The 17,082-nt window shown below is 39.9% G+C and overlaps 1 protein-coding gene across 1 annotated transcript in view; it reads left to right on the forward strand.

Moving 5' to 3' along the window:
* Positions 1 to 17,082, forward strand: part of LOC123770091 (zwei Ig domain protein zig-8) — a 300,742-nt gene that overhangs the window by 250,689 nt on the left and 32,971 nt on the right. Inside the window, exon 3 of the mRNA XM_069301472.1 lies at positions 9,352 to 9,453. Within this exon, the coding sequence (XP_069157573.1) occupies positions 9,352 to 9,453 (102 nt within the window). The remainder of the gene's footprint in view (positions 1 to 9,351; positions 9,454 to 17,082) is intronic.

Below are 17,082 nucleotides of genomic sequence, written 5' to 3' on the forward strand. Positions count from 1 at the left end.
TGTGTAAATGTTTCCTCGGCTACACAGGGTGTTGTGTAAATGTTTCCTCGGCTACACAGGGTGTTGTGTAAATGTTTCCTGAGGTATACAAGGTGTTGTGTAAATGTTTCCTCGGCTACACAGGGTGTTGTGTAAATGTTTCCTGAGGTATACAAGGTGTTGTGTAAATGTTTCCTCGGCTACACAGGGTGTTGTGTAAATGTTTCCTCGGCTACACAGGGTGTTGTGTAAATGTTTCCTCGGCTACACAGGGTGTTGTGTAAATGTTTCCTGAGGTATACAAGGTGTTGTGTAAATGTTTCCTCGGCTACACAGGGTGTTGTGTAAATGTTTCCTCGGCTACACAGGGTGTTGTGTAAATGTTTCCTCGGCTACACAGGGTGTTGTGTAAATGTTTCCTCGGCTACACAGGGTGTTGTGTATGTGTCCTGGGGTATACAAGGTGTTGTGTAAATGTTTCCTCGGCTACACAGGGTGTTGTGTAAATGTTTCCTGAGGTATACAAGGTGTTGTGTAAATGTTTCCTCGGCTACACAGGGTGTTGTGTAAATGTTTCCTGAGGTATACAAGGTGTTGTGTAAATGTTTCCTCGGCTACACAGGGTGTTGTGTATATGTTTCCTCGGCTACACAGGGTGTTGTGTAAATGTTTCCTCGGCTACACAGGGTGTTGTGTAAATGTTTCCTCAGCTACATAGGGTGTTGTGTAAATGTTTCCTCGGCTACACAGGGTGTTGTGTATGTGTCCTGAGGTATACAAGGTGTTGTGTAAATGTTTCCTCAGCTACACAGGGTGTTGTGTAAATGTTTCCTCGGCTACACAGGGTGTTGTGTATGTGTCCTGAGGTATACAAGGTGTTGTGTAAATGTTTCCTCAGCTACACAGGGTGTTGTGTAAATGTTTCCTCGGCCACACAGGGTGTTGTGTATGTGTCCTGAGGTATACAAGGTGTTGTGTAAATGTTTCCTCGGCTACACAGAGTGTTGTGTAAATGTTTCCTCGGCCACACAGGGTGTTGTGTATGTGTCCTGAGGTATACAAGGTGTTGTGTAAATGTTTCCTCGGCTACACAGGGTGTTGTGTATGTGTCCTGAGGTATACAAGGTGTTGTCTTAATGTTTCCTCAGCTACACTGGGTGTTGTGTAAATGTTTCCTCGGCTACACAGGGTGTTGTGTATGTGTCCTGAGGTAAACAAGGTGTTGTGTTAATGTTTCCTCAGCTACACAGGGTGTTGTGTAATTGTTTCCTCGGCTACACAGGGTGTTGTGTAAATGTTTCCTGAGCTACACAGGGTGTTGTGTATGTGTTTCCTGAGCTACACAGGGTGTTGTGTAAATGTTTCCTCGGCTACACAGGGTGTTGTGTAAATGTTTCCTCGGCTACACAGGGTGTTGTGTAAATGTTTCCTGAGCTACACAGGGTATTGTGTAAATGTTTCCTCGGCTACACAGGGTGTTGTGTAAATGTTTCCTCGGCTACACAGGGTGTTGTGTAAATGTTTCCTCAGCTACACAGGGTGTTGTGTAAATGTTTCCTCGGCTACACAGGGTGTTGTGTAAATGTTTCCTCGGCTACACAGGGTGTTGTGTAAATGTTTCCTCGGCTACACAGGGTGTTGTGTAAATGTTTCCTCGGCTACACAGGGTGTTGTGTAAATGTTTCCTCGGCTACACAGGGTGTTGTGTAAATGTTTCCTCGGCTACACAGGGTGTTGTGTAAATGTTTCCTCGGCTACACAAGGTGTTGTGTAAATATTTCCTCGGCTACACAGGGTGTTGTGTAAATGTTTCCTCGGCTACACAAGGTGTTGTGTAAATGTTTCCTTGGCTACACAGGGTGTTGTGTAAATGTTTCCTCGGCTACACAAGGTGTTGTGTAAATGTTTCCTTGGCTACACAGGGTGTTGTGTAAATGTTTCCTGAGCTACACAGGGTGTTGTGTTAATGTTTCCTCAGCTACACAGGGTGTTGTGTTAATGTTTCCTCAGCTACACAGGGTGTTGTGTTAATGTTTCCTCAGCTACACAGGGTGTTGTGTAAATGCTTCCTCGGCTACACAGGGTGTTGTGTAAATGTTTCCTCAGCTACACAAGGCGTCGTGTAAATGTTTCCTCAGCTACACAGGGTGTTGTGTTAATGTTTCCTCAGCTACACAGGGTGTTGTGTTAATGTTTCCTCAGCTACACAGGGTGTTGTGTTAATGTTTCCTCAGCTACACAGGGTGTTGTGTAAATGTTTCCTCGGCTACACAGGGTGTTGTGTAAATGTTTCCTCAGCTACACAGGGTGTTGTGTAAATGTTTCCTCGGCTACACAGGGTGTTGTGTTAATGTTTCCTCAGCTACACAGGGTGTTGTGTAAATGTTTCCTCAGCTACACAGGGTGTTGTGTAAATGCTTCCTCGGCTACACAGGGTGTTGTGTAAATGTTTCCTCAGCTACACAAGGCGTCGTGTAAATGTTTCCTCAGCTACACAGGGTGTTGTGTAAATGTTTCCTCAGCTACACAGGGTGTTGTGTAAATGTTTCCTCAGCTACACAGGGTGTTGTGTAAATGTTTCCTCAGCTACACAAGGCGTCGTGTAAATGTTTCCTCAGCTACACAGGGTGTTGTGTAAATGTTTCCTCGGCTACACAGGGTGTTGTGTAAATGTTTCCTCAGCTACACAGGGTGTTGTGTAAATGTTTCCTCGGCTACACAGGGTGTTGTGTTAATGTTTCCTCAGCTACACAGGGTGTTGTGTAAATGTTTCCTCAGCTACACAGGGTGTTGTGTAAATGCTTCCTCGGCTACACAGGGTGTTGTGTAAATGTTTCCTCAGCTACACAAGGCGTCGTGTAAATGTTTCCTCAGCTACACAGGGTGTTGTGTAAATGTTTCCTCAGCTACATAGGGTGTTGTGTAAATGTTTCCTCAGCTACACAGGGTGTTGTGTAAATGTTTCCTCAGCTACACAAGGCGTCGTGTAAATGTTTCCTCAGCTACACAGGGTGTTGTGTAAATGTTTCCTCAGCTACACAGGGTGTTGTGTAAATGTTTCCTCAGCTACACAGGGTGTTGTGTAAATGTTTCCTGCGCTACACAAGACGTTGTATAAAGGTATCCTGCCCGTCCCCCTAGTATATTTAAATTTAGTTCCTCACCCATGGGATTAAATGACGTAACTTTGTACCAGCGCTCTAATAATATTCCTCTGCTCCTGAACAACGTCCTGAACCCCAAGCTCGTCTGCACCTCTGTAACCGCTGCTCAAGTGAACGATACAAGGTGGATGTTCCTCCCTAAGCTTCAGGGAGATCTGTTTAAAAGCGGATCCCATCACTGAAATTAAATTGTCTTTCAGGTCTGTCGATGACAAGAGATTTAATTATTTTAACTCAGGTTATTGTGAGGTATTGGATTAGCAAATGTGGCTTTGGCTTATTGCAATAGTACTTTGGGGATAAGGTTTCTTTAAGTCTCCCCTCGCGAGACCTTCCCACAGAAAATGTACTTTAAGATTATTATTTTCTATGGGGGAAATTAATGATATTAATTTAGAATATTAAATTTTTTTATTTATGATTAATTATTAATCACTATAAAGTTAAATAAAATTATTATATAAGCTATTGCATCAAATATTTACGTAAAATGTATTACAAATCACACACCTGCTTCAGCTCTGGCATAGATAATTTATAATTTATTAAATACAAGTTAAATCATTTTAATGTAAACTATAAAACATGTGAAAGTATTCCGGGCTCACCACTTACGGTGCTGCTTGGGGCGTGTGTTCCCAGTAGGTGAATGTTAAACACCAGGAGAAAGTAATATTAACGGATATAACAAAGGATATATACTCAAAGAGTATGCGTCTGTCCTGTGCTTTGTTCCAGAATAAAATATGCTCTCAGCATATATGTTATACCTTATAGCACAAATTGCCTAACAAGCCGAGTTTTGCTGAAATTATACTTTTTCTCGTTTTTTTATGGAATGAAACTTATTTTATAAATTATTATATATTTATTAATTTGAGTTACAATTGAAATTGAAATTGTATCAGTCTTACCTAACATAACTAAGTCAGTAATTCATATTATTAATATAATATAATAATATTAATTCAAATAAACTAATTTGAAAGTACATATTAAAGAGTCACTGCTTGTTAGGCAAATCGGACCTTGCATAATTGGTCAAGTAGTGTGATCTGCCTATTAGGTACATGTAAATGTACCTAATAGGCAGAACACATTACTTCATGTGGTACAATAGAAGCTGGGTACACCTCTCACTGGTAGGTCAGTAATGTATTGTGGTGACCTTAATAACCCTCCCGAGGCTGATACTATGTATATGCATAGTATAAAGGCATGTATATGTACACTTGGGAGGCATGTCTATTTTGTCAGTGTCTATTCACTGAGGCGCTGAAATTGGCACTTTGTGGGTTTCATGTTCGCTTATCTCTCTCACAGTTCTTTTCAGAAACTTAAGTGCTCATTTACTTCGGTTCCCTTGGGTCTCAGAGCCTATTGGCACGAATCTGTAGTAATGTCTATGTCCCTAACGGTCTGGGACCTGGGACCCCCTGAATGTGACAGGAAGACCCAGATTGACAGTGCGTAGATAGGTCTCAGCCAATATAGACGCTCACGTGTAGTCCCACACAACTTGGGGCCAGATTCACGAAGCAGTTACGCAAACACTTACGAACCTGTACATCTTTTCTCTATCTTTGGCGGCTTTGTTTACAATTATTAAACAGTTAATGAGCACCAAAGCACTAGGAAGCTGTTTATAACAATAACAACAGTTGAATGGGAAGTTTTCATGCTTGTAAACTGTTTACTAAATGTAACCAAAGCCGTCAAAGATTGAGGAAAGATGTACACGTTCGTAAGTAACTTGCGTAACTGCTTCGAGAATCTGACCCCTTGAGGTTATCTTGAGATAATTTCGGGGCTTTAGTGTCCCCGCGACCCGGTCCTCGACCAGGCCTCCACCCCCAGGAAGCAGCCCGTGACAGCTGACTAACACCCAGGTACCTATTTTACTGCTAGGTAACAGGGGCATAGGGTGAAAGAAACTCTGCCCATTGTTTCTCGCCGGCGCCTGGGATCGAACCCAGGACCACAGGATCACAAGTACAGCGTGCTGTCCGTTCGGCCGACCGGCTCCCTTCTCCTGGCCATCTTCCCTCCATGGCTGTAGGGTGACTCCATCTGGGCGCCCGTGACTGCTGTCAGGTCTGCATATTTGTGGTTCCTTAAGACACTCAACTGTAGCCAAACTTCTCATTGTTAAGGCAATGTTCTCGCCTATGGGGCTACCCTAGTTGGTCTGTTGGTCTGAAGATATTGGCGGGGAAGACCCTGCAAGACTATTCCACAGGCTGGCTCCTTCAGCGAAGATCATAACTCCCAGGGAACTCTCCTTAGTGCGCTGGTAGGATCTCTCTCACTAATTCATTCGCAATCGTATTCGTATCCTGTTGGAGGATACGAATGCAGGCAGTGCTGCCTGTGTTCCCTTACCTTGAGGTTACCTTGAGGTGCTTCCGGGGCTTAGCGTCCCCGCGGCCCGGTCGTCGACCAGGCCTCCTGCTTGCTGGACTGATCAACCAGGCTGTTGGACGCGGCTGCTCGCAGCCTGACGTATGTGTGACAGCCTGGTTGATCAGGTATACACCCTTGTGTATACCTATACCACTGAGTCTGACTTTGAGCGTTCCTTCGTCTCATTCTTTTCAGGGACAGGTTAAACACGCCCCAGGCTTTAGCTTTAGGAACTTTGTCATTGTTAATTTCAGGCTATGGCATGAGGGAGCCCACGTTAAGAAATAGGTAACTCTGGACAAAGCCAGCCACCTTGTAGGGAGGTACAAAGCATTGTGTACTTCCGAAACATCCTATTGTGTCTTCAATCCGGAGGGGGCCGGTCGGCCGAGCGGACAGCACGCTGGACTTGTGATCCTGTGGTCCTGGGGTCGATCCCAGGCGCCGGCGAGAAACAATGGGCAAAGTTTCTTTCATCCTATGCCCCAGTTACCTAGCAGTAAAATAGGTACCTGGGTGTTAGTCAGCTGTCACGGGCTGCTTCCTGGGGGTGGAGGCCTGGTCGAGGACCGGGCCGCGGGGACACTAAAGCCCCGAAATCATCTCAAGATAACCTCAAGATAGTTCCTCTTCAGGTCTTTCAGTTTTTCTTCGAGAATTACATCTAGAACATTCGAGCCCAATGGTGTCCCCAGCAGCACACTGTCGCCCCCAGGAGCACACTGTCGCCCCCAGCAGCACACTGTCGCTAGGGAGCGATCACTGGGGCTCCTGGTAAGGCGGTTCACACCCCATAGGCTGGCTAGATGACATGATTTCGCACTAACGAAATCTAAGGAAGATTTCTAATCTAAGGATGGAAGCGGAGTTAGGAGGAGTCCTAACTCCTCTCCCTTTGATTTCACTAGCTGTAGATCCCCTGGCAGGGACGCCTGTGTCCCTGCCAGGGGGGTCGTCGTCCAGGAACCAGATGTTGAGTTCGCTGATCAACCTGCTTGTGACCTCTGTAGCTTCCATGCAGACAAGGAAAGGGGCAAGTGGGTCTCCCTGCTGGACACAACTTCATGTTCCCAGAATAACATTGTTGATTCCTTACTGTATTATTCCTTACTGTATCCCGCTGTAACGAAGGGGAGGAGACATGGAGAACTGCTGCCAACTGCTTCCAGTACCACAGCTTATTTAACCCACCTGAAACCATGTTTTGAATCTAGTTTAATATGTATTATAGTTATGGATTGAACACAGAGAAGAGACTATTTTAAGGACTCTAATTTAAGGTGCAATAATATTGGGAGTTTTAGGGGAGACTAAAGACAAAAAAAGAGGCTTTTTAGGGGAGACTAAGGACAAAAAAGAGGCTTTTTAGGGGAGACTAAGGACAAAAAAGAGGCTTTTTAGTGGAGACTTGAATAGGAAAAACAAACCGCTGTATCATCAGTCTGAAGAATATGCTCCAACGCGAAGATTCTGACTCATCGATATAGATGCCAGCATTTGATTCCGTCCCTGAGAAAAAAAGCAGTGTGTAAAAATAAGACAAAAAAAAAGAAGTTGACAGCCTGGAGGATATTCCAATAAGTGATGGAATAGAGGAGAAAACCCAGAAGTGCGCTTTCAAAAGCGGGGAAATCATTCGAGTCCCAAAACTCGTTTGGATGAAGTCTTATTGAGGCTGGAGGGGCTACAGAGGGCTGCCGACGACTAAGACCAGCTGCTGAAAAGACCCCGACAATGTCATTGAAGGCATGAATGGGGGAAGGTGGGGAGGAGGGGGTGGAAGACAATTAGAGTCGTTAACAAGTCAACAGCAGAAGTCATGAGGAATCGTAGTCACTACCTGGAGAGAGAGAGCCGGTGGCGCCATCTATTATCTTATCTTGAGGTTATCTTGAGATGATTTTGGGGCTTTTATAGTGTCCCCGCGGCCCGGTCCTCGACCAGGCCTCCACTCCCAGGAAGCAGCAGCCCGTGACAGCTGACTAACACCCAGGTACCTATTTCACTGCTAGGTAACAGGGGCATAGGGTGAAAGAAACTTTGCCCATTGTTTCTTGCCGGCGCCTGGGATCGAACCCAGGACCACAGGATCACAAGTCCAGCGTGCTGTCCGCTCGGCCGACCGGCTCCCTTACGACTGTGACTTGTGTAATGACTCCAGATGCTTTGTACTGGAAGCCTTCATGTCCCGCTTGGTGGTCAAATACTAAACTCTTTGAATATTTCTAAGTGTAAATGAAGTGTAGTCCTGTAAATTGCGTCGAAATTTCAAGTTACGTAGACATTGGGTTATTTAATATTTTGCTTGGATCTGTGCGCTGTGCGTGCTCCCCAGCAACAGTACTGGGCTTCGACACAGGTTGGGGAAAACGGTGGGACGTAATGGGACTTGTAGTGTCTACCTTTACTGTATTATCTATACCCAAACACACGTTTCTTGTAAATTGTCTATACAGTATACCTAGGTAATGAAAGTATTTGTGTGTACGTCTGATACCATACTACTTGTGTAAAGGAGGAAATGTATATGTTTGTCTCTCAGAATATTCGGTAATATGTTTATTGCTTGTGATGTGTGTCTATGTATATATTAACACGATGTACTGAACGGGGTGAGAATAGCTTCAGCTACCTCATCCCTTTGTGTGTATTTTACCTCAATAAACTTATTTCAATTTCATACACACACATACTCGTTATGGGTACACACTCACACATACACACAGCACAACAAGTATGGAAACCTGTATAGCATTTTATTGAAAATTGAAAGGTAGGACCAAAGAGCTGAAGCTCAACTTGCACCAACACAATTAGGTAAGACAACACTTCTGGCGCACACACACACACACACACACACACACACACACACACACACAGGCGGGATCCAAGAGTCAATGCTCGATCCTGCAAGCACATATAGGTGAGTACACACACACACACACACACACACACACACACACACACATACACACACACACACACACACACACACACGGGTGGTACACGAACAAGGGGACACAGGTGGAGACTGAGTACCCAAATGAGCCACAGACACGTCAGAAAGAATTGTTTCAGTGTCAGAGTAGTTAACGGATGTAATGCATTAGGCAGTGATGTGGTGGAGGCTGACTCCATACACAGTTTCAAATGTAGATATGATAGAGCCCAGTAGGCTCAGGAATTTGTGCTCTAGTTGCAAACGAAGAGTCCCAACAACGTGGCTGAAATATGTTGACGAAACCACACACTAGAAAGTGAAGGGACGACGACGTTTCGGTCCTTCCTGGACCATTCTCAACTCAATTGTACACTAGTTGATTGACAGTCGAGAGGCGGAACCAAAGAGCCGGAGCTCAACCCCCGCAAGCACAACTAGATGAGTACACACACACACAATATAACTGGAGCAGCAGGTAAGCATGGAGGCCCGAGCACCACCTCCATCTCCTATAACATGTTGAATAATACGAAATACCTTTTTTAAATCCCTTGTATTGTGTTACTTTTTTGGAAGAGGTTGATGGGGTTAAATTGTCTAGTTTAATATTATTGTAATTTTAACAGATATATTATTGTTCTTATTGTATGTATACGACCTCTCTCTCTGTCTCTCTCTCTCTCTCTCTCTCTCTCTCTCTCTCTCTCTCTCTCTCTCTCTCTCTCTCTCTCTCTCTCTCTCTCTCTCTCTCTGTCTCTCTCTCTCTCTCTCTCTCTCTCTCTCTCTCTCTCTCTCTCTCTCTCTCTCTCTCTCTCTCTCTCTCTCTCTCTCTCTCTCTCGGGCTAACTCTCCTCTCGCCAACAGGTGACGTGGATGAAGAGGGACGAGGACCAGCTGCTGACAGCGGGAGGTGAAGTGTACTCATCCGAGGCCCGCTACTCTGTGGCTCACGTCAGACACCAGAGGGTATAGTCACTCTCCCCTCACACTCCTCACACTCTCCCCTCGCACACTCTCTTCTCACACTCTCCCCCTCCCGTAAGTAGTAGGGAGTAAGAGCCACAGACGATATTTTTTTTTGGGGAGAGGACCCCTGTGGACTGTAAGAGCCACAGACGATATTTTTTTTCAGAAAATATCGTCTGTAGCTCTTAGAGGTTTTCAGGCAAATTTGGGGAGTCACAGATTTGGAAGTAAGGAATTCTTATGAGAAAAATAATTTCCGAGATCTTAGAAGTTTGTTAATCATTCTTATGATGAAAATAAGTAGGAAAATCTTAAAGAAAAGTTTTAGAAAAAATCGTGTTTGTGTCACAGCATTTCCAGGTAAACTCTATGGACAACCTTTGCCCGTTTTCAATCACACATTTGTAAAAGGACCATTTTCAGAGAATATTGTCTTAGATGTTTTGTTAAGGAAAACAGACAACTTATCCATAACATTTAGTTTTATATCCATTTACGGCTATTTCGCCTGTAATCTGTGAAAACTTGTCAGAGTCCATTTTATACCCAATTTTCGGCAGAGTCCAGTTTATGCTCAAATTCGCCAGTCTACTTTGAGAGCAAAATTAGTCAGAGACTGTATTTAGCTCATATTTCATCAGAGTCCAATTATCAACAGAAATTCATCAGTCTACTTTGAGAGCAAAATTAGTCAGAGACAGTATTTAGCTCATATTTCATCAGAGTCCAATTATCAACAGAAATTCACCAGAGTCTACTTTGAGAGCAAAATTAGTCAGAGACAGTATTTAGCTCATATTTCATCAGAGTCCAATTTATACCTAAAAATGAACAGAGTCTACTTTGAGAGCAAAATTAGTCAGAGACAGTTTTAAGCTCATATTTCATCAGAGTCCAATTATCAACAGAAATTCGCCAGAGTCTACTTTGAGAGCAAATTTCATCAGTGTCCTGTAATCTGTGAAAATTTGACAGAGTCCAGTTCTTGATCGAAATTCATCAGAGTCCAGTTTATACCGAAAATTCGCCAGAGTCTACTTTGTGCCAAAATATTCAGAGTCCAGTTCATGATCGAAATTAATCAGAGTCCAATTAAAGACCCAAATTTGACAGAGACCACATTTTCGCTACTAGCAGTCCAATCCCCCTGAAATTTTAAACAGTCATATTTCAGACGTAGTAAATAAGATCAAGTCAGTTACTGAGCTCCAGCTCTTGTCCCCCACCCTCTTCCACCCTCAAGTCTTTGTAAATAAACCATCAATTTCCCCGAAATTTTTACCCTCTGTATTTCAGACATAGTAAATATGAAGTAAAACAAATATAAAACTCTAGCTCTTGTCCTCTGTCCAAGTTCACTCATGTAAATTCATTACTATCAGTCCAAATCCCCCTGAGATTTAAACACTCAACTACATTTTCAGACATAGTAAATAAGATCAAGTCAGTTACCGAGCTCCAGCTCTTGTCCCCCTGTATTTGCATATTTTCTCTATATTCAGCTGTGTTCTTCACTTTTTGTCCGTGTTTTCTGTGTTCATTCCATGTTCTACAAATGTTCACAGTCCCATTCAGTTCATATTTTCACAAGTATCTCCATTTTTTTCTATAATCTTTCTCTTAGTCTCATTACTTTCTCTACAAATTCTAGTCATATTTTCTATGTTTTCATGTTCATCACATGTTCTCTTTATAACTTTTATACTCAATATTCATGTTCTCAATGTTCTAGCTTGTTCTTCACACGTTCAGTGTTCATTCTTTGTATTCCCTATGTTCTTTGTCAATATTCATGTTCCTCTACAAGTTCATATTCCCTGCATGTTCACTGTATTCATCAACTTTTCTTACATATGTTCTTTGCCATGTTCCCCATATGTTCTCTGGGTTTTTCCCCTTACATGTTATCTAACGTTCCTTAACTAAAAAATCTTTCACCAATCAACTAAAACATAGTCACTTTCGTCATTTCTCAACTAAACTTATTATCCAGTCAACTAAAAATAGTCAGAAATAGCCTCGTTCAACACTGTTCTTAACTAAAACAACCTTTCTCTTAGCTAAAATTGTCAAAGGAAACTTTTTTCAGCACTTTCTTAACAGGCGCTATGTTTCATCAAGAAAAAATTGTCAAAGGAAACTTTCCAAAACTTTTCATAACTAGCTTTTATCCATCGTCAATCAACTAAAAATAATAACTTTCATCATTTCTTTACTAAACATATTCCCCATTCATCAGAAAATAACCGTGTTCATCATGTTTCATTGTCATTTCATAACTAAAATTATCTGCCAATCATCAGAAAAGTCATGTTCATCATGTTTTGGCTTTTGCTCAACTAAAAGTATTCATCGGTCAACTAAAAATAGTTACTTCATCATGTTTCCTTGTCATTTCTTAACTGAAATATCACTTCTCTCATCTGAAAATAGTCAGGATTAACCTCATTCAACACCGTTCTTAACTAAAACAGCCTTTCGCTTAGCTAAAAATTGTCAAAGGAATCTTTTCAGCACTGTTCATAACTAACTTTATCCATAGTCAAGTAAGAAAATATAGTCAAAGATATCTATCATCGTCGTTCTTAACTGGCATTATACTTTGTGGAGCACTAAAATAGTCATTGTCGTCATATTTTGTCTTTTTCCTCAACTAAAAATAGTCAAATGTAACTTTTTCAACACTTTCGTAACTAAAATTATATGTCGCTAAGTAAGAAAAATAGTCAAATGTAACTTTTTCAGCACTTTCGTAAAAATTATATGTCGTCAAGTACGAAAAATAGTCAAAGGTGCTCTCCGTGACACCAAAGTTACTCTTCGAGAAATCAAAGACACTCTTCAATACATCAAGGACTTACTCAAAGATACCAAAGTTACACTCTAAGACATCCTTCGAGACATCAAAGACATCCTTTAAGACTTCAAGGGCACTCTTCGAGATATCAAAAGACACTCTCAAACACTCAAAATTTACTCGCATCCTCAAAGTTATTCTCAAAGTTATTCTCAGAGTCATCAAAAAGTCATCAAAATGCTATTCTCTAAGTAGCCTTTCGTTCATCAGAGAAACTTTCTAAGACATCTTCGTTCATTAAAGTTAATCTCAGAGGCATAAAAGTTATTCTCGGAGCTATCAAAATGTAATCTCTAACTCACTTTTGTTCATCAAAGTTGATCTCAGAGTTAACAAAGGTAATCTCTAACTCACTCTCGTTCATCAAAGTTGTTTCAAAGACATCAAAGTTAATCTCAGAGTTATCCAAAGATATTCTCATGTCCACAAAAGTTATTCACAGAGTCGTCAAAGTTATTCTCAGACATCTTCGTTCTTAAAAGTTATTCTCAGAGACATCTAAAGTTATTCTTTAAGACAACAAAGTCTTTCTCAGAGTCATCAAAGTTATTCTCAGAGTCACCTTTGTTATTCAAAGAAGCCTTCCGAGACATCCTCGTTCAACAAAAACTGTCCTCAGAGCCATCAAAAAGTTAAATACAGTCGTCAAAGTTATTCTCTAAGTATCTTTTCGTTCATCAGAGAAGCTTTCTAAGACATCTTTGTTCATCCAAGTTGTTCTCTAAGACATCAATCTTGTTCTCTAAGACATCAAAGATGTTCTCTAAATCATAAAGTTAATCTCTAAGTTACCTTCGTTCGTCAGAGAAACTTTCCAAAACATCTTTGTTCATCAAACTCGTTTTCAAAGTCATCAAAAGTTAATCTAAGACATCTTTTTTCATCAAAGTTATTTTCAGAGTCATCTAAAGTTATTATGTAAGACATAAAAGTTATTCTCAGAGTCATCAAATGTTATTCTCGAAGTCATCAAAGATATTTTCAGAGACATCTAAAGTTAATTTCTATGTTATAAAAGTTTTTCTCAGAGACATCTAAAGTTAATCTTGGCCATCAAAGTTGTTCTCTAAACATCAATGTTGTTCTCCAAGACATCAAAGATGTTCTCAAAATCATAAAAGTTATTCCCAGAGCTATCAAAGTTATTCTCAAAGTCATCAAAGTTATTCCCAGAGCTATCAAAGTTATTCTCAAAGTCATCAAAGTTATTCAAAGAGCTAACAAAAGTTATTCTCTAAGTAACCTTTCGTTCATCAGAGAAGCTTTCTAAGACATCTTCGTTCATCAATGTTGATCTCTAAGTCACCTTTGTTCATCAAAGAAACTCTCCTTCTTCCATCAAGTTATACTTTAAGACAACATTGTTGTTCTCTAAGACATCTTCAGGCATAAAATTTCTCCCCAAATGTAACTAGTTCAGCTTTTCATATCAAACTTACACTTCTGTTAAATATATTTTCTTAGACATTTTACCTTTTAAACTGTTCTCTGAACTACACTGTTCAAACCTACGTAACCTATCCTCTCCACCCAATGTTACTTAGTTAACGTAACGTTCCTAAACCTAACTTTACCTATCCTAACATACCTTACCTTACCTTCCCTATCTTACCTAACTTTACATACCTTTCATAACTTAACCTGCTTAACCTATCTTACCTAACTTTACCTATATTACCTTACCATACCTTACCTATCTTACCTGACTTTACCTATGTTACCTTACCTTACCTATCTTACCTGACTTTACCTATCTTACCTAACTTAACCTGCATAACCTAACTTTACCTATGTTACCTTACCTTACCTACCTTTCCTAACTTAACCTGCTTAACCTATCTCACCTATCTTACCTAACTTTACCTATCTTACCTAACTTTACCTATATTACCTTACCATACCTTACCTATCTTACCTGACTTTACCTATCTTACCTAACTTAACCTGCATAACCTAACTTTACCTATGTTACCTTACCTATCTTACCTAACCTAACCTAACTTTACCTATGTTACCTTACCTTACCTATCTTACCTGACTTTACCTATCTTACCTAACTTAACCTGCATAACCTAACTTTACCTATGTTACCTTACCTTACCTACCTTTCCTAACTTAACCTGCTTAACCTATCTCACCTATCTTACCTAACTTTACCTATCTTACCTAACTTTACCTATGTTACCTTACCTTACCTACCTTTCCTAACTTTACCTATCTTACCTAACTTACCTACATTACCTAACTTAACTTAACCTGCTTAACCTAACTTACCTTACCTAACTTATATAACTTATCTTACCTATCCTAACGTAACCTAACTTGCTTTACCTAACTTAATCTTACATTCCCAAACTGATGTATCCTAACTTATCTAGTCAAACCAGACATGATCTAACTTAAGTATTCCTTCTTGTCTTTGTGTTTCGTCAATCATTGTCTCATATTCATTTACTCATTTCATTAGTTAATTTCTCAAATGGACGTTTTTGCATTTCTAGTGCTATTTGTTAGAGATTGGATATTTAAGCATTTCAAAGAATTTTTGTTATATATGGGCATTTACTCATTTCAAGGGATAATTTCTCAAATGGACGTTTTGCATTTCAAGTGTTATTTGTTTAAGATTGGGTGTTTAACCATTTCAAAGGTTTTTCTTATATATGGGAACTTACTCGTTTCAAGGGCCAATTTCTCAAATGGACGTTTTTGCATTTCTAGTGCTATTTGTTAGAGATTGGATATTTAAGCATTTCAAAGAATTTTTGTTATATATGGGCATTTACTCATTTCAAGGGATAATTTCTCAAATGGACGTTTTTGCATTTCAAGTGTTATTTGTTTAAGATTGGGTGTTTAACCATTTCAAAGGTTTTTCTTATATATGGGAACTTACTCGTTTCAAGGGCCAATTTCTCAAATGGTCATTTTTGCAGATCAAGGGTTATTTGTTAAAGTTCATCAAGTTGCTCATAAGTTGTATTTATTATGTTTGTTATCATATGTTCTTATTCCCCAACCCCTTAACCTAACCTCTTGTAATCTTAGTGTATTTAGTAGGTTCTATCTTATGTTCTTATTCCCCAACCCTTTAACCTAACCTTTCAGATGTAGTTTGTTGAATATATTATCCTTTTCCTAACCTTTCAGATGTAGTTTTGTTTCTCCTTTTGTATATTCTTTACCCAAACCCACCATCCCACTTAACCTTCTTTCCTTCTTTACTTTGTTTTCACATATAAGTTCATTCTTTATCTTAGTAATAATAAAATTACAATAGTAAAGAATCAGATCTACTAAGACTTGAAATTGAGAAAAACAAGAGAGCAAGTGAGAGCATGAAAGAAGAGCAAGGAGTAAGAGAGAGGGGGCGGAAGAAAATGGGACCAAAGAAGAGAGAATGAGAGAGAGTGTGGGCATGGGAGCACTAAGACTTGAAATTGAGAAAAACAAGAGAGCAAGTGAGTGAGAACATGAAAGAAGAGCAAGGAGTAAGAGAGAGGGGGCGGAAGAAAATGGGACCAAAGAAGAGAGAATGAGAGTGTGGGCATGGGAGCACTAAGACTTGAATTGAGAAAAAGAAAAACTAAGTGAAAGAGAATGAGGGTGTGAGAATGGGAGGAAGAGAGAGAATAAGGGAGAGAGATAGAAAAGGAGGGTTAGAAGGAGTAGGAGAATCAAAGTAAAGAAGGAAAGATGGTTTGGGTAAAAATATACAAAAAGGAGAAACAAAACTACATCTGAAAGGTTAGGAAAAGGATAATATATTCAACAAATACGTCAAAAACACCATAAACTACATCTGAAAGGTTAGGTTAAAGGGTTGGGGAATAAGAACATAAGATAGAACCTACTAAATACACTAAGATTACAAGAGGTTAGGTTAAGGGGTTGGGGAATAAGAACATATGATAACAAACATAATAAATACAACTTATGAGCAACTTGATGAACTTTAACAAATAACCCTTGATCTGCAAAAATGACCATTTGAGAAATTGGCCCTTGAAACGAGTAAGTTCCCATATATAAGAAAAACCTTTGAAATGGTTAAACACCCAATCTTAAACAAATAACACTTGAAATGCAAAAACGTCCATTTGAGAAATTATCCCTTGAAATGAGTAAATGCCCATATATAACAAAAATTCTTTGAAATGCTTAAATATCCAATCTCTAACAAATAGCACTAGAAATGCAAAAACGTCCATTTGAGAAATTGGCCCTTGAAACGAGTAAGTTCCCATATATAAGAAAAACCTTTGAAATGGTTAAACACCCAATCTTAAACAAATAACACTTGAAATGCAAAAACGTCCATTTGAGAAATTATCCCTTGAAATGAGTAAATGCCCATATATAACAAAAATTCTTTGAAATGCTTAAATATCCAATCTCTAACAAATAGCACTAGAAATGCAAAAACGTCCATTTGAGAAATTAACTAATGAAATGAGTAAATGAATATGAGACAATGATTGACGAAACACAAAGACAAGAAGGAATACTTAAGTTAGATCATGTCTGGTTTGACTAGATAAGTTAGGATACATCAGTTTGGGAATGTAAGATTAAGTTAGGTAAAGCAAGTTAGGTTACGTTAGGATAGGTAAGATAAGTTATATAAGTTAGGTAAGGTAAGTTAGGTTAAGCAGGTTAAGTTAAGTTAGGTAATGTAGGTAAGTTAGGTAAGATAGGTAAAGTTAGGAAAGGTAGGTAAGGTAAGGTAACATAGGTAAAGTTAGGTAAGATAGGTAAAGTTAGGTAAGATA

This window comes from Procambarus clarkii, chromosome 45 (genome assembly GCF_040958095.1).
Source record: "Procambarus clarkii isolate CNS0578487 chromosome 45, FALCON_Pclarkii_2.0, whole genome shotgun sequence".
NCBI lineage: Eukaryota > Metazoa > Arthropoda > Malacostraca > Decapoda > Cambaridae > Procambarus > Procambarus clarkii.